Below are 23,325 nucleotides of genomic sequence, written 5' to 3'. Positions count from 1 at the left end.
TCCCAACACACACAAATTTGTCAGCTTCAAGCTGTTAATCTCTAGTGTAACCATAATCAGGTTTCATGCACTGTGCCATGGGTTTGGTCCATCTCGCATTTCTTGAGCAATTGTAAACTTTTATTTGCCTTATAAGAGTTGGTGATGAATTAATATGGTATGAGATGTGAAGGTCCTACACCAACCCAATGAAGGTGCAAGAACCACCAAAAAATCTTTTGACCACTGGTCAAAGCACACCACGACATTGGCAAAATGCCAAAAACATCCTTCTCTTTATTTGAAAAAATGTTCCCAAATAAGATAGAATTTGAAACAACCAGGGAGAAGGAGATGATCAACAAAACCCATTATTCAACACTTCCACCATCATCAGATGTGCACTTGAAGAGAACTGGTTAGTTTGATATCTGTTCTGTACTCAACTCCATATTTCTTGCTTAAACATGTTTCTCTAATCTTCTCCACCTTTATTAATCCAAGGGAAGATTCTTATAGTATGGGTATTTCTTTGATAATAATTTCTTAGTTGCATTGAGTGGTAAAGAAATTTTTTTATCCTTTTCCCTGAGAATACTAGCAGAAACCCAATTTCAATTTTCTTGATTTTCTCAAATATGATATAATAAAAAAAATATTTTATCTAAATTCATAAGGTGTATTAGATTTGAGAAGTGGTTTTTGTTTGAAGTTTAAATCTGTGTACAAAATATGATCCAATTGAATATTTGAAATTCTTTTCTACTGTTATATGATGAACTTTAAGCTCCCATCATTTTCACATTAAGTTAGAAGAACCATACATAACATATTATAGCTCCATTTGGTCCTCCAATAATTATGTGTGTTAGGTCCTTCATATAAAATGGAGGAATATGATTCCTTAATCCAACCTCAAAATTTTGAGATAAGGCTTTGATGATTATGATTATATTGGATGCAGATAGCACACCACATTGCCTACTGTGAACTGGAAGAACATGGCAGTCCAAGACTCTCTTGAGCTAGCTAACGATTCTAGTGATATCAAGACACATCCGATAAGAACTGGTAACACCTCTCTGAGACTAATTATAATTTTTTTTTTAATTTTTAATAAGCAAGCCAATTGGTGAAGGTGGGTTGGGTTTTGAATTGAGGTCGTGGTATCAAGACTCACAAACTTTAACTAAGTTAGCAAGCCTACACCTTCACTCTGAGACTGCTTTACAAACTTTTACATACTTTGCGAATAAATCCTGATCTTTTTGCTTTCGTGTAATGCAAATTTTTAATCAGGAACCTTTTGGACATGTGTCGCTCATATAATTACGGCTGTTATTGGATCTGGGGTTCTTTCCCTTGCATGGAGCACTGCACAATTGGGGTGGATTGCAGGGCCTGTTATCATGCTTTGTTTTGCCATTGTTACCTATGTTTCTTCATTCCTTCTCTCGGAATGTTACAGATCTCCTCATCCTGTAACTGGAACTAGAAACTGCACTTATACGGATGCTGTTAGAGTCAATTTAGGTTCTATAGAAACAACTCTTTTATAACAATTCTTTCATTAAATTTTCCTTTTAGGATGATTTCACTAAATCTGCTCAATTGTCCTTTGTGATTTGGTTAAATGGTAGTTCAGGTAAGAAGCGGTCATGGGTGTGTGCATTGCTTCAATATGTGAGCTTCTATGGAACTGGAATTGCTTATGTAATTACTACTTCAATCAGTATGAGGTACTTCTCGTGATTAAACCCGTGTTTTAATGACATTAAAATTTAGGCCCTCTTCGGTTCTCATTTGTTTTGAACTTGATTTAGATTCATTTCCTTTAAATTTAATCATGATTATTTTTTTTTTTGAGTTGTAGAGCAATTCAAAGATCAAATTGCTTCCACAAAGAAGGCCATGAGGATCCTTGTGCGTTTGGAGATACCTTTTATATGCTGTTATTTGGAGCTGTTCAAATTGTCTGCTCTCAAATACCCAATTTCCATGACATGGAATGGCTTTCAATTATCGCTGCAATCATGTCTTTCTCCTATTCTTCAATAGGATTGGCACTTGGCCTTGCCAAAGTAATAGGTATTGTTTCCTTTTGACTTTCATGATGTTATTGTTCACCAAAGCTATTACTAGTAGGCATGTATGATGAAATTGAGAGAATATGGAGCAGAAGATGGATGGATTAAGGGGAGCATTGGAGGAGTTCCCACAGCTACAAAAGTTGAAAAATTATGGAAAGTCTCTCAAGCAATTGGAGACATTGCTTTTGCCTACCCATACTCCTTAATTCTTATCGAAATACAGGTAATGGAACTTTTACTATTGATAGATGAAAGAAATTTTGTAACACTTGATGTTAATTACATTTTGATGAATAAATAAGCTGAAACATGAATAACAAAAACTTGTGAAAATGAAGGACACTTTGAAGTCTCCACCACCGGAACACCAGACCATGAAGAAGGCATCAATGACAGCAATCTTCATGACCACCTTCTTCTACCTTGGCTGTGGTTGCTTCGGGTATGCAGCCTTTGGGAACCAGACACCGGGAAACCTCTTGACGGGTTTTGGATTCTACGAGCCTTACTGGCTTGTTGACTTTGCTAACACTTGCATTGTTATTCATTTAGTAGGAGGATATCAGGTACCACTTTTACCACACTCACCTGTTCCACGTCAAATTCATGATTTAATTCCACCTTCCTGATCCAAATGTATTATTCCCAATATAGAACATATTGGCTTCTTTTTTCATGATTTTAGATCATGGTTTCAAAAGTTGGCCGAGACCGAGACATATCACCCGAGTCGTCTCGGTATTAGGCATGGACGAGACATATGGACAAGTCAATGTATCGGACGACATTTAAAACCCCACGTTTATTTTTCTCATTGTTGAACGGGACATCTCAATCAGAAAACTCATCTGAGACGACTCGGTCTCGTTCACAGACGAGACATCAAAACGAGTTTTAAAACCACGTTTTAGATGGCTAGGAATCTAAATTTCCTTTGTATTTTTATTTCTACAGGTGTTCAGTCAGCCAGTGTTTGCATTTGTGGAAAGATGGTTAGCAAAGAAGTTTCCCAACAGTGGGTTTGTGAATTACTCCTACACTATCCAACTCCCTTTCTTGCCAGCTTTTCATCTCAATACTCTAAGGCTGTGCTTTAGAACTGTTTATGTTATATCAACCACAGGAATTGCAATTCTCTTCCCTTACTTCAACCAGGTATTGGGAGTATTAGGTGCCTTCAACTTGTGGCCCTCGGCTATATATTTCCCAGTGGAGATGTACTTTGTGCAGAGGAAGATAGAGGCTTGGACAAAAACATGGCTTATTCTTCAGACTTTTAGCCTCATTTGCTTGCTTGTGACAATGTTGGCCTTAGTTGGATCATTTGAAGGGATTATAAGGGCCAAGCTAAGCTAAGAAGCAGTCTGTTAATGTAAGTGGAAGTGTTAATTCATGATTAACTCTTCTCTTCCAGAAATTTTTATTTGGGACCCGTCCATATTGTGGAATTGCATCGGAGCCTCGCATTTGTAAATATGTTTTTAATACTAAATTCTCATGTAATAAACAAAATTAATCAATTAATACTTTTTTGTTTTGCTAGGTAAGCAAGATGGTTAGTAGTAAACTTGAAAGTGGGTTCAACAAGATTTGAACCTAGGTCGTGGGATCAGCACTCCACATGCCTTTACCAACTTAGCTAAGTTGGCACCTTCTCAATCAATTAGCACTTATTAATAGTCTTATCTCTTCTTTATTTTGGAAAGTATCTTATCTCAATTACTTCGGTTGGGTGTAACTCTCCAGGCCCACAAAAATACAGTATGGTTCGTTTTAGGCCGAAGCTCGCACGACTTTAAAAATATGTTATACCATGTAGAATTTAGTTTTTCTTTATAGTTCAGATTTTGAACGTCCTTTTGTCCGATGTGGGACTAATCACAGTTCTCCCTAGTATTCTATCCCATAAAGTGACGGCTCCACTTCGATCCCTCAATCTCTGCAATCCTTTCCACGTCTAGCCACTAGCGCACCAACAAGGCTGTGACATTGGGTTATATTGAATTATGATGTAGATTACCACCTATGGGATGACTTGTGCACAATTAAAAAAATATATGTAGTAAATTGTCAATAAAAAATAAAAAACACATCTAGAAAAAAAAAACTTATCTCGAGGATAAATCTCAACTATAGGATTTTGTATTTAAATGATTGGGATCGTGTGTTTTTTCAATGAGTCACCGGATCCTGATCCTTATAGATAGGGTCAAGTTCCCTTGACTTGTGAAGAATGACTCGTGTAAAAAACACATGGTCCCAACCGTTTAAACACAAAATCCAATGATTGAGATATATCATTGGATAAGTATCACCAAGATATGTGTTATTAAGATACACATAAATCTCAACTATTGGATTTTATGTCTAAACGGTTGGGATCATGTGTTTTCTCATGAGTCATTCTCCATGAGTCATCGGAACCCAACCCAGATATTTGGGATCATGTGTTTTCTCACGAGTCATTCTTCATAAGTCATCGGAACACAACCAAAATATAATGATTGGATTTATAGTATTTCCTGTATTATATTATTGAAAGTGAATTCCTATCCATTCTAAATCTACATTCTTTTGTATTTCGATACGTGATCTACAACAAATGGCTACTAAGATTTCATTTAACTAGCCTTTTCAAACTTTCTATTATTTAACCATTGTAAGGCTTTCTTCTTGTTATTTCTTTCTTCCTTCTTCTTTGGTTATTACGTTGCCATCTTAGGATTTTTCTAGCCTCAAATGAGGTTTAATGAATGGAAGGAAAAGCACAAGTTTCCTAAGATACATACCTTAGGATTTGTTATTCTATGAAAACCCTAGAATAGATCTGTTGTGCGAAAGCATAACAAGAGTAAAGATAATAAGTAAAACGAACACAAAAGATTTACATGATTTGGCAAATTGCCTAAATCCACGAAGGAGAGGTGAAAAAATCTACTATCAACGATAAAGATTACAGATTCTTTGTTCATAGCCGCAAGGAACCTCACAGAACAAAAACATAAATAATATATACATACCCAAAAAAAAATTAATAATAAATCTCCTTGGGGGTGTTGTCCCCAACCCCTGTGTGGGCCCAATCGCGTAGTCTAGCCTAAGACCTTTCACACTCAGTTGAGCCCACTTCACATCAGGAAAGGACCCTTTTGATGCTGCCTTGCCTCTTGAAGTCCAAGCGCAATAAGAATACTAGACATCTCACAACAAGATCCCATCTCAAATGTATGTTTGATGTTATGCCTCAACGGGTTGATTTGTAAAAGGCAATTAATAGTGATGGCAAATTGACTATAATTTATTGAAAATTTTAAGAATATATTATAATTTTTTCCGAAATAATATATCTTTTATTATTTTTATATAAAATACTTATTAATAAGCTTTTTATTAAATAATCTTTTCATTAGAGAAATCTTGGTCTTTCCTTGCCGTATTACCTTGGACAAGAAACGTTTCATGATTTTGTATTTTAAAATTATTAAACAAAAAAATCGACTATTCAATAATTTTGACCGAATGTTGAATGATCAATTCTATGAACATCGAGGATCTTTCAAAAATCTTCTAATAATTGAATCGATCTGTTGGATTCGGATTTTGCAACATTATTTGGTTTAATAATTTATCACCAATATCTAACTCATACTCTCTTGTACAGTACCAATGTGACCCATATGCAAGTGTTTCCCACCATTTAATCTTGAGTCGTGATCTAGAACGGTGTCCCGTTCCTATATCATTGTTAGGTGTCTACTTAACGCAATTTTGTTGGAGTTCAAATATATTGGGCTGCATGCAGCTTGGTTAAGAGCCCTTTCAAACTCCAACAAAAAATTGCGATATAGACACCTCACCTTTATTGTAGCAATGGGACACCGTATTTGATCTTATGTCTTTAATCTTGGGTACAAGATATGAGGTACTGCGACAGCCTTGAGATTAAAACTCATGTACAACAATTGTGGGAATCACAACCTACTAAATTTGGAGTTTTGTGAGCACCACCTTTGGAATCTAGGGCCCCTATGATTCCATTAAGTTGTGAAAGCACCATACCCTAATAATTATTGACCACCTAACTTTGTACTACCATCTCAAAATAAGGTCCCAACACCTCTAATAAGGCTATCAACATGAATGTATATTCATACTTAGAAGAATCCACAAGGAGATCGAACCATCGTGGAGACACTTGGAAATCATCAAGAGGATTTAGCTCATATGTAATGCTTTTGTTACTTGTGTGTTTGAATTCTTTTGAAGAGAAATGAATAGAATTGCTGATTTTTTAGCTGAGTTAGATACTTATGTTGATCCTTTTTATATAATTGAGGATGCAAATCATATCGTTTGAGTTCTGATTCATTTTGAGAAAGATCTTATCTAATGTTGGGATGGCCTATGTGAGATGGGAAGAAATGGATCATGGATCAGAACTCCAAACTCGACCCATAACTTAATATGATCGATCCCATGAAATAATGTTTTCTTCTGGAGATGGAGGAAAAACTTAATGTACTCTTTAAAGAGGGACACTCCGTGTGAAGTAAACACACAGGCATTCGACTGAGGCGTAGTTCGTGTGGAGTACATAATGCATGTGTACCCTAGGACGTGTTGAATAGCGAGAGACGTGCATAGGCAATTAACCTTAGCATCTGAGTGAGATGGTGATATCCATAAGGTGACCTGAAAGATATAGTTGAAACTAAAATATCGAGTTGCACAACAATATACTAGAAAGTAACTGAGTAGTTATGATAGTTTGTTAGCCTAGCTATTGGGAGTTATGTCCCATGCACAGATCACATGTGGTGAAGACATGTGGGTAGATAGTTATGAGACACATGTCAGTAGTGATCTCATGGTAGGAGGACACCTAACAAGAGGTTGGGGAAAATAGACAGATGTCAAACTTGTGGGCTGAAAACATTGTTTTTTATCCATGTGTCCTCTCTCTTGATGATGACACATGTAGGTTGATGTAAACAAATTTTGTAGTTATTGTACATGTGTCATGTGATGACATCATGGTAATTTTGGTAGAGGGTTGTTATAACCTTCACAAAACGGGCCTCCATTATCATGGGAAGACAATGGGTGTAAGTTTGTAAACTCCCAAAAATCTATGCAAAAATAAATAATAGATGTGACCTTTGAAATGTATTTGTGTGAAGGCTTAGACTAGATCAATTCTAGTGCCGACACGAGTGAGTACAAAAATTAAAGAGCGAAAAATTTAACCTATAATTACACTCGTTAGTAGTGTATGATTTTGGGAAGGACCCATCAACCCTAACTTATCATTAAAAAAAAATACTTAGAAGATTCCAAAGCTCAATCACCATAAGCATTTCTCACCATAGCTTAAGACACAATATAAGATTAATTTTTTATGATGGGGTCAAAGAGAGGAGAGAACAAAAGCTTCACATATGTCACTCAAAAAAGAGAGAGAGAGAGAGAGAGAATCCCTCAATAATCTCAAAAGTATCTTTTAATTTGCTATAGTTTCCTTGACCAATATATTTTATTGTAACTGTTTTTTGGTTTATTAAATACTGGCAAATAAAGCCAACAAGAAAACCTAATCCATCCCCTAACATACCAAAGACAGAATCCACCAAAGGTAGTCAAAAGAAAATCAAATTATACTCTTGTTTCGGTGGAAGGATTAGGTTAATATCTATTGGGTTAGCATCAATTGGATGCTACTCTTTGTCCTAAATGTGAGATCAGGGGTCCTAGCTTAACTGCCTTTGTATATTCCTTCTCTGTCTTTAGTAAACAACATTATCTTTGTTGAGAATATGAGATTATTTTTTATCTTTTTTTTTTTTAAAAATTTGCTTTATAAGATGGTTGTTATGACTTTTTAATTTATTAGAATTGATTAATCATCTTAATTAGAGCAAAACATCATCTGAACCATAGATATTTTCCTCAAGATACTCAAATGTGTATCCTAAGGCAAATAATCTACGATTATGTGGGGGGCGGGCGGCAATCAAATTAATTATCACGACTCAAATGTAAAGTATAATCTCACATCATAATAAAATGGTTAAAGAATTGAATGGATAAACGGGATTCATCCCGCCCAAAATCTCAAATAGTTAGGATGGGACTTTAACAATAATGTTGGAACATGATTTGTGTTTGATTATATCATTGAGTGTAAATAATACATTATATTTTGAGTTGTGCTGGAGTGACATTAAAATTAACCTCGATTCACACATTGTCGACGTGGAAGTGCACCCAGAACCATATATACTTTTCAGTCATATCTCGATGAAAGCATCTATGGCACCGTACACACAATCATATCAGTAATTTGTGAATCGATATCAATTTTAAAGTCACTCTAGCATTTTACTTATATTTAGTTGGAACAAATGATGATGAGGGATTCATTGTTGGTCTTGGGATCAAAGAAAAGAACATAGATTGAATGAAGGGATTCCCTTATTTAAAACTAAATAATCACATGAGACATAATCTTTCCTACAGTACAAGGGCCCACGTGTCACCTTCTGGTCAAAGCCATGTGGATTGCAACGGATGAAAGAAAAGCATTTTGGCGCCAACTAAATTTTTTTTTTTTTTTTTGGCTTTAAGTGGAAGACCAAAAGCTATCATGGCAGTGACTTGAAATTCAAATTTAACGGTCAAGTTTTCACTTTGATTTACTTTTGCTTTTGCTATCGTTTACCTTCTTTTTCTTCGTGTGTGGTCCCTATTTGAAATTCTCGTGAAACTTCTAATAATCGTCAGATACTCGGTTCCAAATTAAAGAAAGTTTCCATGGATGTTGTAAGTATATATATATAACACACAACTCATACTTCATCATAATATACTATAGATGACCCCACGCCCATGTGATACTTCTTTCACCCACACTTCACACATTAATATTTTACCTAATCAAAACCCATAAATAGTATAGCTGATCATTGGAGATTATTAGATTTGAGGTTTTTTTTTTTCCAAACTTATGTCAGACTAGTGGGACCAGATGAGTTAGGGTTTGAACCAAAGCATATGAGTATCTCTCCTGGGCACATGCAATGCCCGTACATCACAAGCATCACTTAAGTGAGGGTACACCCTTATAGGTGGCCCCGAGGAGTCACATTGCTTATATTGTGTATCGAACACACAACTTACGGACTCTCATTGCTTATTGGATTTGAAATTACCATTGAATCAACTTCTCGGATTTCTTTTCTTTTCTAGTTTGTTACTTATGGTTTTACTTGCCATGAAAAATAAAAATCATCAATTAGGTGGATTAATAATACGTAGGTTCAGGTGGCATTTGGATCATGGTTTCAAAACTTAATTCAGACGTATCATCCGAGTTAACTCAGGTTTGAACGATGCAAATGCAGAAGTCACTTTTTTTTATTGAGATTTAATACCTCACGTTCAATTAAACATATCGAAAAACTCATCCAAGACAACTCAATATTAGGTTTGGACGAGACGAGACGTGAAACCGAATTTTAAAATCAAGATTTAGATGGATATGGTGTCGTGACAACATTGTGGAAGGAAAAAAAAATAGTTAATTAAGAAAAAAGTTTATTTATTTTTAATGTTTTTAATAAATATAATTTAGTCGAATCAAATGGAACCAAATCTAGTAATGGTCCCACCAATTTGACATATTTTTTTTGTCCAATCATTGATCCAATTTTTAAAACATTTGATCATTTTGCAATCTAACAACACATTAAACATATTTTTAAAAAAAAAATTATAGTAAGAGTGGATCTATTGGGCGGTCGCATTCTACTTTTGGCTGGTCATCCTTTTGTTATGCTACATATGCTTTTCTTTTTCGAAAATAGGAAAAAGTAGACTTACAATGTTCTAAAAGACATGGTTAACTTACCACATAAAATATAGATTTTCCCAATGATATTGGGGAATATTAAACATCTTGATTTTTCATCAAATCTTACTACCTTTAAAAAAGATTCGGATTAATTCTCTTAACCTTATTATCATCGATTTTTCAATTATTATCACTAATTAAGCCTAAATAATAAAAATCAGGATCAGCCAAGGTATCATGTTCTTATAGAACAAGAACGGTGTCTACATGGCATGTTTTGGTTGGAGTTTAAAACACATTGGACTCCTAACCAAATCATTTTTATTTTACACGCAACCCGATGTATTAAAATCTCCAAGGAAAATGTGCCACATAGATGTCATATGTTCCTATAGGAATAGGACATCATTCTGGATCGCGACTCAAATAATTAAACTGTTATATTCCTATATTTTCAGTTTGTCAATCTTAACTAGCATAGTAGACATATAAGAGTCGTGATAATTTGACACTCTTTTTTGAATGTCCTATCATAGAATCGTAGATTCTTCGCTTCGAGATACACAAGAAAAATATTTATGATTCTATAACTATCAGGTCAGAGCATCCAAGTTCCAACAATTCGCAATCCTTTTCAAATGGCCCCACGTACAAGGACAAGAGTTCTGAGGAAAAAAAAAATAGTTATGGGCAAGATGGCTAAAATTATCAGTAAAAGTAGTGGACCGCCTAATTTATTTATAAATTCTAAGAAATTTGGAAGGATATATTGAAACCTCAACATCAAATAAAGATATCCTCACTTCCAATATCATTAAATACATGCCTCCCAGCCACATTGAGTAATAGATCCTTATCAATATGATGGACCATTCAATTGGTGGGCCATCTCTTAAACTCTTTAAGTATTAAATTTTTTACAAATTTAATTAAAATTTTCTTTTCTAACAGTTCATCCTCATAATTTTACTCCTATGTGGTTGGGATTTACAATTTCAGACAAAAATCTTTAATCCCAAAAATTGAGTTGATTCACCTGAATCATTTTATATATAAATCATTCACTCACTTTTACATTATTTATGATTTAAATTCCTATTTAAATAATTATTATTTTTTAATAAAATAAAGTAATTAGAATAAGACGTAAAATGGGTTGAATTTTATCCAAATTTTGAATGATCAGAATTTAGTGGGTTTGGACCCTTGGAATTGATCCAAAGAAAAATATGTGTGGGATATGGGTTGATGTCCCTTAACCGTAGTAGAATCCCGGTCAAATACGGATTCATTCCTATATCCGCCTGGATCTGAATGATATATTACTTTGAAAATTATTTTTTTACTTCTCAAAATATCTTGTATCTACTACTTTATTATAACATGAATTCTTAGAAAATAAATAAGTTATAATAATAAATAGAATAATCCAACAAATAAAAAAATATATAACAAAAAAAAATGTTGAACAATCCAAAATTATAAGAAATAAATCAAGTAATTTGGTTGGGTCAGATCTGAATCCAGACTTAGTATAATCAATATGATTTGGGTATGATTTTAACTAATAAAATCCAAATCGAATTTAGATATAAATCCAAATAATAAAAAAATCGGATTTGAATATGGATATACTCATATCTAACCTGAAACCGACCCATTTTGAACCATAAATTAAAATATATTTCATCACAAAATTAATCATATTTATTTAAGATATTAAATATTTAAATTATCAAAAATTAATTAATTTGTCAAAATATATAAAATTCAATTGACTTGATTGAATTTTATTGACTATGACAATATTTTCCAAGTAATAAAAAAGTCGTATCAAATCTCAGTCAAATACGAGAACAATTCATCAATTGAATTACTATAAAAAATCAAACATCAGAAATCATTTAAGAAGTTAGAATAAATTCCAATCAACTCCAAATCTAATTAACTACCGTTTTCAAACACACCCTAAGCTATTGGGGGAGTCAAAGGGCTTATTTTTAGAACGAAGAATCTAGATAAATAAAACTACCATGAGCAAGGGTAGGTCTTGTTTGGAAACTGTAACCTATATACAAAAAGTACCCCTACGTTTCACCATCCTCATTAGTGAGATGACGAAAATACCCTCATCTGGGTATCATGGGCTTTTTTTTTTTTTTTTTTTAATAATATTAGAGGTTGTTTGTTCGTCAAATCTTTAAATAAAGATGGAGAATCTCGTAATTTGGGCATTCAAATCTTTGAACAGTGGCACACTAGCATATCGGATCGGTGGGGCTCAGTCTCCTAGCAACTTAGAAAAGCCACGAGTTTTCGCTAAACGAGGACGGCGAATTTTTTACACAGTTTTGACAATTTATTAAGAGAATTTAATTAATTAATTGAAACAAACCCAACTCTAATTTTGTAATTTTGTATTAAAAAAAATTAATAAAAGAAGATTTCGAAAAAAGAAGAAAAAGTAAAAGAAGATTTTGAAAAAAGAAGAGAAGAAGATTCACAGAATTGTAAATATATAAAATTAATTTAATTGAGACCGAGTGAAGTTAAAGTTGGGTTGGGTTGGGTTTGGACTTTGGAGGAGGTATATGGAGGAAGAATAAAGCAACAGAAGAAGCTCAGAAATCTCAGAGTTTTGTCTCTCTGTCTCCCTTTTCTCTTTTTCTTTCTCTTTCTCTCTTTCTTTGCTTTTGTTAGAAAACCCACAAAACTGAAATACAGATACAAAGAGAGAACTGGGCAGAAGAAGAGAAGGTGTGTCTTGTCTTCGCCATGGTTGGAGCTTCGAAATTCAGAAAAGCAGCAAGAAAGATCGGATTGCCTTGCGGTTCCTTCTCAGGAAGACAAGTTAATGACGATCCCATCGTCACTAATAATAATAATAATTACAATGTATGTTTTCTTTCCCAAATTCTCTCTTCTTTTTTCCCCTAAATTTCTCCTCTAACACGACCTCCGAAATGTTCTTTCTGAATTCTTCAAAACTTAAAGATTTGATTTTTTTTTTCTTATTCTCCTAAATACATTCTGTTTAGATAAAATTCTTCGACTTCTACCCTCATTTTTTTTTTTTTTTATTAAAGGAAATTTTTTTCTACGTTTGGGATTCTCCTTGGAGACAGAGAGGACAAAAGCCATTACTTTGTCCTTTGTTTTCTTCTCTTTAAAGAAGACACGTTCTTCCCCCTTTTAGCCATCTGTCTTGAAAATCAAACAAATGTATGTTTCACCAGACTTCGTTTTATTCAGATTTTCTCCATTTCGGTTCTCCATCTCTGAATTTCTTGTGTTTCGATTTCTTCTTCTCCTCCTCCTCCTCCTCCTCTGATTTCAATCACATCTCACCACTGATACTCAGATTAATCTTTTCTCCGAAACTTCGATTTCTTATCTTTAAAAAGAAAATTTTCTTATTTTCTTTTGTTATCTGTATTTTCAGATCTCCAGCTCTGCGATGTCTTCAAAGCGAGAGAATTTCTCAGAAATTGCAGAGGAAGCAGAGTCTAGCAGCCTCAACAAAGTAAGCTACAGAGTTTCCTATTTTTTTTATCTTAACTTTTATTATAGTTTTTAAACCAAAACAAAAAATTTAACACGAATTTTTCAAATACCTTATATGTTTCCTTGATTTAATACACTAATGGCCAAGAAAATTTTGATACAAACGACCCCACTTAGGAATCGATGTAAACCACGCATTTGATGGCCCACCATTTTAGTGATTGATTTGACGATTCAGCTTCTGCCCATCACCGAACGGTCTGATCCATTTATGGGTGGGTCCATGAAACCTTCTTCTCAAGCAAACAAAATCCAAACCCTTTAAAGTTTGATGAACTATATATTATTATAGATGCACGCGCGCCTGATAATATTATCTGGCTGTTTGATGAGTTGACGTTCTTAACTCTCCACTCTCATACATGCACTTTATTTTAGTTTTTTTATTAAATTATAGAAATAACTTTTTCTCTCAGAAAAATGGTTCTGGAAAATTGAATTTCCCTTTGAAGAGTTTTGTTGGTGTTGGGAGTATGATAATCATGAGAAACAACAATAAACAAATGAGAAATCTATTTTCTCTGCAAAATTGGGATTTTAGGAAAAAATAGTATTGATCGTGGTTCATGAACACTTAACGGTTCCTTTGTGTTGCAGAACTTGTGCGCAATATGTCTGGATCCTTTGAGTTACAGTGCGGGAACCAGCCCAGGGCAGGCCATATTTACTGCCCAGTGTTCGCATGCTTTCCACTTTAGCTGCATATCCTCCAATGTCCACCATGGCAGCGTCAACTGTCCTATTTGCAGGGCATACTGGACCCAACTGCCCCGAGATCTCCATCCTCATTGTTTGCTTCCTTCCAATCAAGAAGACCCCATACTCCGCATCCTTGATGACTCCATTGCCACGTTCAGGGTACACAGGCGTTCCTCCCTTCGCTCTGCCCGTTACGACGATGATGACCCTATTGAGCTGGATCACACACCTAATAACAATCGCCTTCACCTCACTCTCATCCCTGCCCCACCCACTCACCAAGCCTTTCCTCTGTGTGGACACCCATCTTTACAAGTAATGGGACCAACAGCATACCATCATCCCTGCAGGCTTTCTGCGTCACATCAGTTCACCAGCTCATCTTCATTATCGTCACAGAATGCTTCACCAAATATGAGAAAACCGTATCTCTGTTCTAATACAGCTTATCTCTCAGTAAAACTATCACAACAAGAAGCTACAGATCTAGTCTTAGTTGCCAGCCCCAATGGATCCCACCTGAGGCTTCTCAAGCAGTCCATGGCATTAGTGGTCTTCTCACTTCGTTCCATCGACCGACTGGCAATTGTTACCTACTCATCCACTGCTACACGTGCTTTTCCACTAAGGCGGATGACACCCCATGGGAAGCGAGGAGCCCTACAAGTCATTGATCGTCTCTTCTACATGGGAGAAGCAGACCCAGGTGCAGGACTCAAGAAAGGAATAAAGATACTTGAAGATCGCACTCACCAAAATCCCCAGTCAAGCATCCTGCATCTATCTGATAGCCCAACAAGATCTTATCTAGGTCATGACATGGAAATACCCGCTCCTATTCATCGGTTTCATGTGGGATTTGGTTTTGGCACATCAACCGGATTTGTTATGCATGAATTTGAAGAATTCCTTGCAAAATTGCTTGGAGGTGTGATCAGAGATGCTCAGTTGAGGATTGGAGAGGATGGGGAGGATGGGGAGGTGGTAAAGCTAGGAGATCTGCGGGGAGGAGAAGAAAGGAGAATTCCAATAGACATGGGTGCGAGTGAATTTGTTTGCGTGACTTACAGCTATATTGAAGGTGGACCCGAAGAATGTTTAAGAACAGGGGAAATTGTGGTGAGCCTAGAAGATAAGAGTGAAAATGACGACGAAGAAGCAGGTGGAAGAGATACAAGCATAGGTGGAAGGACTAGTAGTGTCGAGAGCTGGGATTACCATGATCCCTACATGGCCAGAAGATGGGCTAAGCATTTGCATGGATATAGGCTGTAACCTATTCGACAAAAATGAGATAAATATACATATACCATCAATCATCAAAAGTATTTTGGTCATTAAGACTCGTTGGATTTCCCCCTTCCTCAGCTCGACTGGCCAGTTATGCTCAGAGAACTAAATTTCCTTAACATATAATGGTGTGCTAAAAGAATACAGAACCACCTATAGTTAGGGATTTCATTTATGGATTCCTAACTCATGCATGTGTAACATATATCATCAGAATCTCATATTGTGAGGTAATCTAAATGGTTACACATAATGGTGAATATAATTGCACCTTGCATACTGCAAAGCATGAAGACTCCTGATGCCTAAATTCATTTATGAAGGCTTTATTGTCCAAAGTGATATTCTTTTTCTTTCTTTATTTTTATTATTTTTTGATAAATGGTGTGATTTCTATTTTATGATTTTACTTTTCATGCTTTCAAATTGAAAGTTAATGTATGAATGAAAAACACAGTTGGATCATACTCTTATTTGTTGCTCCTTCTCCCGAGGTATTTGGTCTTCATTCCTATCTTTGTTTCAAATGAATTGGGTTTTTCCTAAAAAAATTCCTTCTCTTCTTAAAAGGGTGGGTCTATACTATCTTCTCACAAAAAGAGGCACTTGTGGGCTATTCTTCCTTCGGCCGTAGCTTGGGATCTTTGAAAGGAGAGAAACAACAGGGCGTTCCAAGGCAAGGAGAACAACACGCACAAGGTGTATATGGAGATCTTAGGGCTGATGTTCTTTCGAGCAAATTTGAACAAGGAATTTTCTGGGGGTTTTTTTTTGTTGAAGACTTTGTATTTAGATGGGATAGCTTGTGTAACTCTTAGTATTGCTTTCGGTAGTTCTTTTGTTTTGTTTTTGTCCTTTACTCTTCCTTCGTGCTTTCTTGCTTGGGGGCTATCTCGGCCTCCTTTGTTCTTTCCCTCTCTTTTGACATTTATAAAATCTTTATACTAATCAAAAAAAAAAAACATAGTTGGCTCTTGGTCATGCTCATGGAGGCAATATTTTGTCATTTAAGTAATAGTACCAGTAAACAAAACTACTGTTTCTACATACATTTCATCCCCAACTTTGATTGTCAACACTCCAATTGGAATAACAAGAGCATGCAGAACAAGAAAAGCCATCCATTTCTTTTACATGGAATAATAAGGATAGCTAACCTCAACACTGCAAGATGTTAGGCACTCTCAAAGCCAAATATGCGAAACACACCTGCAACAGTAAAGCATAAAGTAATTACTATAAGTTTTAAGGTACATGCACCCCTGAATCTACTCATTCTTTCCAGCAGACCACTCAATCTTAAACTTTCAGTGATTACCTTCATCAGCCTGGTATTTGTTCTTGTCATCTCCTGCATAGGCCAATAAGTTGTATTTGGGATTCCATTCTACACTATTCATTGCAGCTCGGCAAGGAATCTGATGGATTGTCCGCCCCGTCTGTACATTGGACTGTTTGAAACAGTAACAAAATGTATATAAGGCAAGAATTTTCTAATGAGCAATGCTCAAGCCATGCTGAAAGGACAGGAATAATCTTTTCTCAACGACCAGTGATCGTGACTCAAGAGTGCACACTTGTATCACAGACGCTGAGAATGTTTCCTCCCATCCTGTCATCCTGACTTTTACTATTCCTCTCTCAGAAAAATTGAGAAGGAACAAAGACAAGGAGACATACAATATCAATAAATAAATCTTCACTGGCCGAGGCAATGTATTCTCCTGTATAATTGAAGCTTATGGTCCTGACAGGCCATCTGAGAAGAAATAACAAAGGGTCACTGCATGCCTATTTGGAAATATAATAAAACTGATTCCTGTGAAGATGAAAGTTGAGCCCAGGACCTACACAACCACTTTTTGGTGGGTGAAAACTGTAAACATTAACTGGTTCAGTGAGCCAAGTAGTTGGGATTCGGTACAAGCCATGGATGATGATGAACTGAATAAATAGAATTCCAGGGGCCAACAGGCCAAAACCGGCCTGAGCTTTACCAAACACTAAAGAAAACTTACTATGGAGAGTTTCACCAAAAGCCAGGATCAATGCAGCAACATTAGAACATTATCCTTTTGCAAGCCACTTGCAGAGCCCAGGCTAGGCTCATCTCGAGTGTGTAAGTTCTCCCTAAATTTTAATGAAAGGGTGAGGACCCACCCAACCACAGGCTCAATTATCATTTAAAGGAAAAAAGAAACAACAACAACAGCATAGGCTTATCCCAAGTTGAGCCCAGCAGTAGGGTTAATATAACCCAGACCGTCGAAAGCCCTCGTGGATATCTTTTGAGGACAAGTAATCGCATGGAACTTACTCAAGTTTTGTGAAAGTTCGGACACAGAGCATCTCTGACATATCCCAAAGGCTGACTAAAGAATCAGCGCTGCCAACTGTGAAATATCTGTTGTGGTAGGAAAAGGGAAAAACAAATTACTATCATGTTGACTGTGGTCTCTCTATTAGATAATGGTCATAAGTATACAATATGCACACTGATAAGAAATAATACATAGATATTCAAATTTATGCACCAACAAATGAATAAACACACATAGATACACAGCCCAAGGGCAACTAACATTGGAATTTCAAGTATCCACACTTGACTGGAAAATTGCAGATAAATCAGAGGTTTGGATGGTATCTAAGCCAATAATCCTTTTTTTTATGAATGAAAATTTTTTATTAAGAAAGGGGGAACACTCGGGAAGCTGTCAAATTTTTTTTTCCTTTGTACTCATCTAAACCAATAGCTTTCATGATCTCCACTGTTATGATCTAGTGAGCTCCACGAGCTATGAGCTCATTTCCATAGCTTTCATGCTCTATTTATATATACAATAACAAATGTAAAACAAATACCATAGATGATGACCAGCAGTTAGGGACTTTTGAATACCTTCCTAGTGGATCGATCGCAATGCAATAGCAACCTGCTGTATGAGCCATAAGAGTGTGAAGCACTCGAAGAGAGGGGTATGCTAGTACCTCAACAGTACCTATGAAAATAGTAGAAGTCAATCTCCCAGGAAAAAGACCTAACCTATAGTTTGGTGAACCAGAATTGAACAGACAACATGAATTCAATTTCTTGAAATAAACATGGAAAAAAGGCAACATATATAATTCATTTTGATTAATTGTGATGCTTGCGGCATAGGCATTCCAGTAATTATTCTTACCATTTCCTGTTGTAAGAAAGAAAATCTCGCCTGTTGTATTCCAAGCAATCTCATTAACCTGATAAAAGAACTGACTGCTGAGCATATAGCATATGGAAAGTGAAAAAAAGATAAAGAAAAAGAAAAAACACAAAAATGTGCCAAGTTTTGATATTAGAGGCAGACTAGTGGTCTATTCACGGGTAAACTCTATGGTGGCTCAACAAATTGGTTTAAGAGTAAAAAAAAGTTTAATTCATTCAACAGTTTGGAATGTAGGATTGTTGAATTTGCATGGCCGCAGCAACGCAGACCACCTTAGATGTTGTCAATCAGACAGTATGGATTGCTGATTCATGGTTGGGTCGTCTCAGTTTTCTTGTACGTGAGATCACATATTAGGTATCCACAGTCTTAACCATGATATAAGATAAAAGAGTGGCTTACTCCTTCATCTGCATGTTTAATCATGATAACCATTTAAATTAAGTAGGCTTATGAATGTGCACCTACCCATGTATTCAACTCCATGAAGCACGCGCCTACCCATTTATTAATGTAATGAAGTTTGGCTGTTTAAGTATGTTGGACCATTTTGAACAATATGAAGTCCAAACTAGCATCTAAGCCAACATGCCCCTGATCTTAGTTCAAGTAACATCTCCTTTTTTCAATATTTTCACTTCATTTTATACTGTCTTCTTTGCAATGCAATCATAACTTTGGTTTTTTATTTTTAAGGAATTTTCATTATTTAATATTTTTTACATATGCATATTTCTCAATTTGAGTTGCTAGGGCTGCTAATATTTTTAAACTGCTAAACTATGCAAAAATTAAATGAAGGAAAAAAAAAAATTAAAAGAAAACAGTCTTCTACTTAATTTCATATTTAATTTCAAATGCTTAGAAAATTTCCAGCCAGTAATACCTCATAACTGAACTTGCGTTTGTGGATTGGCTTAAATTTGCGAACATCCAATATTGTGAGCTCATCATCCTACAACAAAGCAAAAGAATAAATTGAGAAGATTGAGTCCTAGCAAAAGCCATCAAAGGTCATATAACAATTTAAAAGATAAATAGGCTGTCAACAGAATTAAAAGGAGGAACAAAATTCACTCAGTCGACCCCAAATTTTTGGGATAAGGTTTGATGATGAATAGGCTATAGAACCTGCAATGGATAATAAAACAAACCCTGTTTCCAACAGCTATGTGTGTCCCATCCGGTTTGTATGTGATATTGATGTTTTCCCCACTGAGTTCTACCTGTTGAGAGCATTTACCACCTGCAGAAACCAAAATTAAGAGACATCAAATATACTATAAAATAAAACAGAAGAAGCTCAGAGTGCAAGATTTATTATGGTGACTAAAAACAATAGAGCATTACTGCATTAGTACTTTTAAGAGAAATAAAGGCACTTAAGTTCCTCAAAAGTTAAAAGATGTTTAGACTGCTTAAACTTTTCAGTCTATTTAATACGAGAATTCTTATGCTTGCTAGTGGCATTGTTAATTTTATAGGGTGATTAGAATGAGGGAAGCCACTGTCAGATCTGACCAGATATACATTGAACAGAAGCACTTCTAACAGGAAAACCAATCATTTGAGTGGAACATAAATAGCGTGCATCTACTTTTCCCTTCCTTTTTCTTTTTCCCAATAAATAAATAATGTGTGTATTAAGGGCTTCTTAATGGTGTACTTATGTAAGTAATATTATAAACATGATTCAATTAGCATTGCAATGATTATAATGCTTGCAAGCATATTCTTTCTGATATGCAAGTACTCAAGCGACTAGTTCACCTTTTGTGATTGATTGGATCTCCATCTAACAATAAAAAATGAGAAGAAAAAACATGATTAGGTATTTTATTAATCTACCAGTATCAGTCTTATCTTACTCATAACAATCTATTTTTTTTTTTTCTTTTATTACCCTTTCTATTTATTTTATTTATTTTATTTATTTTATTTTTTAGTTCTCTTTGTCTTAGCATATTTTCCTATCTTTCAACATTCTCAAGAACAAGTGAATAAGTATACCTGTTAACATCACATGGAAAAAAGTATGGGCTTCCTGATTCCAATAGAGGGAACAAACATTTATCGTTTTGTTTTTATTGGTAATAAGCATCTATCTTTCCAAAGTATTGTACCTCCATCCCAAGGTTTGCAGCACTATAATATAGCTCAACATTCAAATATCTTCCCACTTCCAGACAAGCATAACTCATAAAAACTTACTACGAGCATCCCAGAGGCGAACAGTCTTATCTCCTGATGCAGTTGCAATTAAATCAGCATGTTTAGGGTCCCAGCATAGCTGATCCACACTATCAGTATGCCCCTTCAACTCAATATCTTTAATCTTACCCTGCAACAAATCCCTCCAAATCAGATGAAGAAAAAAAACAAGTACATTTCTTTTAGGCCCTGTATGGAAGCTCAGAAAAATTTCTTGAAAAAGATTTCCTCAACAATAAACTTCACTACTTCAAAGATTTCTTTTCAAGGAAAATTTGTTAAGCTTACATACAGATCCTCTAAACAAAATTATTCAACTTTGTAGGAAAATATAAATGCAAAGAGTATTACTATAGTATTTGTAGGGACACAATAAGTATTTTCTATTTTCTGGGTTTAGTGCATTCTTGGCATCCGATTATGTCTAAACCATTTTAGCTTATTCATAGCTTTGGCTATACCGACTTCTATCTAAGTAGTTAATGGATCTCCGTCCCCATTGCTGGTTGTAGGACAATTTGTGTTTCACCTTCATTGTCCCCCTACTTTAGCTTTACATGTCCCTAAACTTGACGCTAATCTACTCTATTAAAAGTTTGAATTACACTGCAACTTTCCTTCCATCCCATTGTGTTTTTAAGGATCTAAGCAATGCAAGGGGTGACTAGCTCAATCTGTGAGTATTTTTCAACAGAAGATCACTACAAAGGCCTTCTCTTTGCGAGTGAGTAAACGGTTTCCTAACCCAATGCGTAGTTTTCATAACAAAAAAAAAAAAAAAAAATAGTGCAATAAAAGAATGATATTTTGATGCTCGAATAAGCTAATGAGCTCATTATGCTGCTGAGTTATACTTTCCGTGGGCAACTTAAAATTTGTTATCAAACACACTCCAAAGTGTCCAAATGAACTTAATTGCATAAAAAAGAGGCAAACCACAGACTGTGTGTCAACTAATAACACAAATATGAAAACACCTCTATAGTATCCAACCTAATATATAACACAAAGTTAAGACTTGAAGAGAAAATTTTGGACAAAGATAGAGCTATAACGAGGTAAAAACCTTAAACCCAAAAGTTATGGATGGTAAGACTGTAAGAGAGAGAGGGAGAGAGAGAGATTACGTGTCCATGCTGGTCGATGTGCCAGACTCGAGCTGTTTGATCCACAGAACCAGAAGCAAGCTTCGTGCCTGTGCAGTTCCAAGCCACTGAATGCACCTTTGGATCCAAAAAAAAATAAAAAATGAATCATTCATCAATCTCTCTAGTCTAGGGTTTATTTGGATCGTTGAGAAATGTTAAGAATTGCTTCAATTAGATACCTAAATTACAGGGTTTATGGAGCCTGGAGTTCGAATCCAATACAGAAGAGATGAATATGTGAAGAAATTACCTTCTTCTTGTGACCTTGATATTCCCTGCTATGGAGGTTTTTAAAGGGGATCGTTGTTTCCTCCATTTCTGCAACTTTTTAGCTAGCTTCGGAGTGAAAGATTTCGCTACCCCAGTAGACAGAATAGAGAAAAGACGAACCCCCCTAGCATTAAATTTAATAATTAATAATTAATAAATTAATAAAAGGAAAATAAACCATTCTGGGCTTGAAATCAGAACTCTTTATCCATGGGCTTGGCCTATTATTGAAATACTCAAATCATGCCTGTTAATCACCAATCAAGCTTACACTGATCTGGTGGCCACATATAGGTTAGTGGGACCAGACCAAAAAGAGTGTCACGTACCATTTCCTTCCACAAACACTAGGTATTAGGGGTGCAACTTGGTTCGGGTCGGTTCGGGTTAGAGTAAAATCAGAATCGAACCAACCGAGATCGGTTCCACTATATAAGAACCAGAACCGAACCAACCAAAACCGATCTTAATTCGGTTTGGTTCCATGAGATTTACGGTTTGATCATAAATCACAGCCGTGGAGAGAGAGAGAGAGAGGGGGGGGAGGAACTTGTCGCAGGTAGTAGCCGAAGATCACAGTCGCAGGTCGCAGCTTCAAGTCACAAATCAGGACGCAGCCGCAGAGAGAGAGAAGATAGCGAGAGAGACACGAACCGGTGGCAATTGCTGGCGGCGGACCACAGAAACGAGAGAGAGAGAGAGAGAAGATCTGGTAGCACTGGCAACCGGTGGCAATCGCTAGCAGCGAATCGCAGAGACGAGAGAGAGATGAGATAAACAAGAGAGAGAGAGAATATCCAGTGGCATTAGCAGCCGGTGGCAATCACTGGCGGCAAATCGTAGAGATGAGAGAGAGAGAAGAGAGAGACGAATGTTATATTATTTTATTTTAAATTAATTAATTCGGTTTTCGGTTTGATTCGAAATTTTATATTACTTGAACCGAGAGCTGAACCGAATTCATTAGTTTTTTTTATTAAATCTGAAATCGAATCGAATTTAATCTAAACCGAACC

General features: G+C 35.7%; 3 protein-coding genes across 4 annotated transcripts; 2 read left to right on the top strand and 1 right to left on the bottom strand.

The window, feature by feature from the left end:
• Window positions 1–49: 49 nt before the first annotated feature.
• LOC147387025 (putative amino acid permease 7) lies at window positions 50–3,620 on the top strand. Of its 2 annotated transcripts, XM_086421047.1 has the most exons (8): window positions 50–397; window positions 944–1,050; window positions 1,279–1,512; window positions 1,625–1,718; window positions 1,853–2,067; window positions 2,159–2,292; window positions 2,408–2,635; window positions 3,024–3,620. In XM_086421047.1, the coding sequence occupies exons 2-8, from the start codon at window positions 981–983 to the stop codon at window positions 3,423–3,425; spliced, it is 1,377 nt and encodes a 458-aa protein (XP_086277173.1). In that variant the 5' UTR covers window positions 50–397; window positions 944–980; the 3' UTR covers window positions 3,426–3,620. The 2 variants fall into 2 exon arrangements, with proteins under 2 accessions (XP_086277173.1, XP_086277174.1); XM_086421048.1 differs by lacking the exon at window positions 1,279–1,512 and having other exon boundaries at window positions 57–397.
• Window positions 3,621–12,494: 8,874 nt separating this feature from the next.
• Window positions 12,495–15,853, top strand: LOC147387024 (E3 ubiquitin-protein ligase WAV3-like). The gene is made up of 3 exons (XM_086420592.1): window positions 12,495–12,813; window positions 13,361–13,441; window positions 14,080–15,853. The coding sequence occupies exons 1-3, from the start codon at window positions 12,694–12,696 to the stop codon at window positions 15,454–15,456; spliced, it is 1,578 nt and encodes a 525-aa protein (XP_086276718.1). The 5' UTR covers window positions 12,495–12,693; the 3' UTR covers window positions 15,457–15,853.
• A 605-nt stretch (window positions 15,854–16,458) lies between these two features.
• On the bottom strand, window positions 16,459–22,444 carry TEX1 (Transducin/WD40 repeat-like superfamily protein). The gene is made up of 11 exons (XM_086420593.1): window positions 22,290–22,444; window positions 22,019–22,114; window positions 20,892–21,021; window positions 19,835–19,926; window positions 19,567–19,635; window positions 18,657–18,714; window positions 18,374–18,473; window positions 17,789–17,875; window positions 17,152–17,230; window positions 16,790–16,922; window positions 16,459–16,680 (listed from the first exon to the last, which is right to left on the bottom strand). The coding sequence occupies exons 1-11, from the start codon at window positions 22,353–22,355 to the stop codon at window positions 16,646–16,648; spliced, it is 945 nt and encodes a 314-aa protein (XP_086276719.1). The 5' UTR covers window positions 22,356–22,444; the 3' UTR covers window positions 16,459–16,645.
• Window positions 22,445–23,325: the final 881 nt, after the last annotated feature.

Source organism: Akebia trifoliata, chromosome 13, assembly GCF_017979445.1.
Source record: "Akebia trifoliata isolate Shusen 1 chromosome 13, ASM1797944v1, whole genome shotgun sequence".
Taxonomy (NCBI): domain Eukaryota; kingdom Viridiplantae; phylum Streptophyta; class Magnoliopsida; order Ranunculales; family Lardizabalaceae; genus Akebia; species Akebia trifoliata.
Note: the sequence above shows the minus strand (reverse complement) of the source record. Positions and strands in the feature narration are given on the sequence as shown.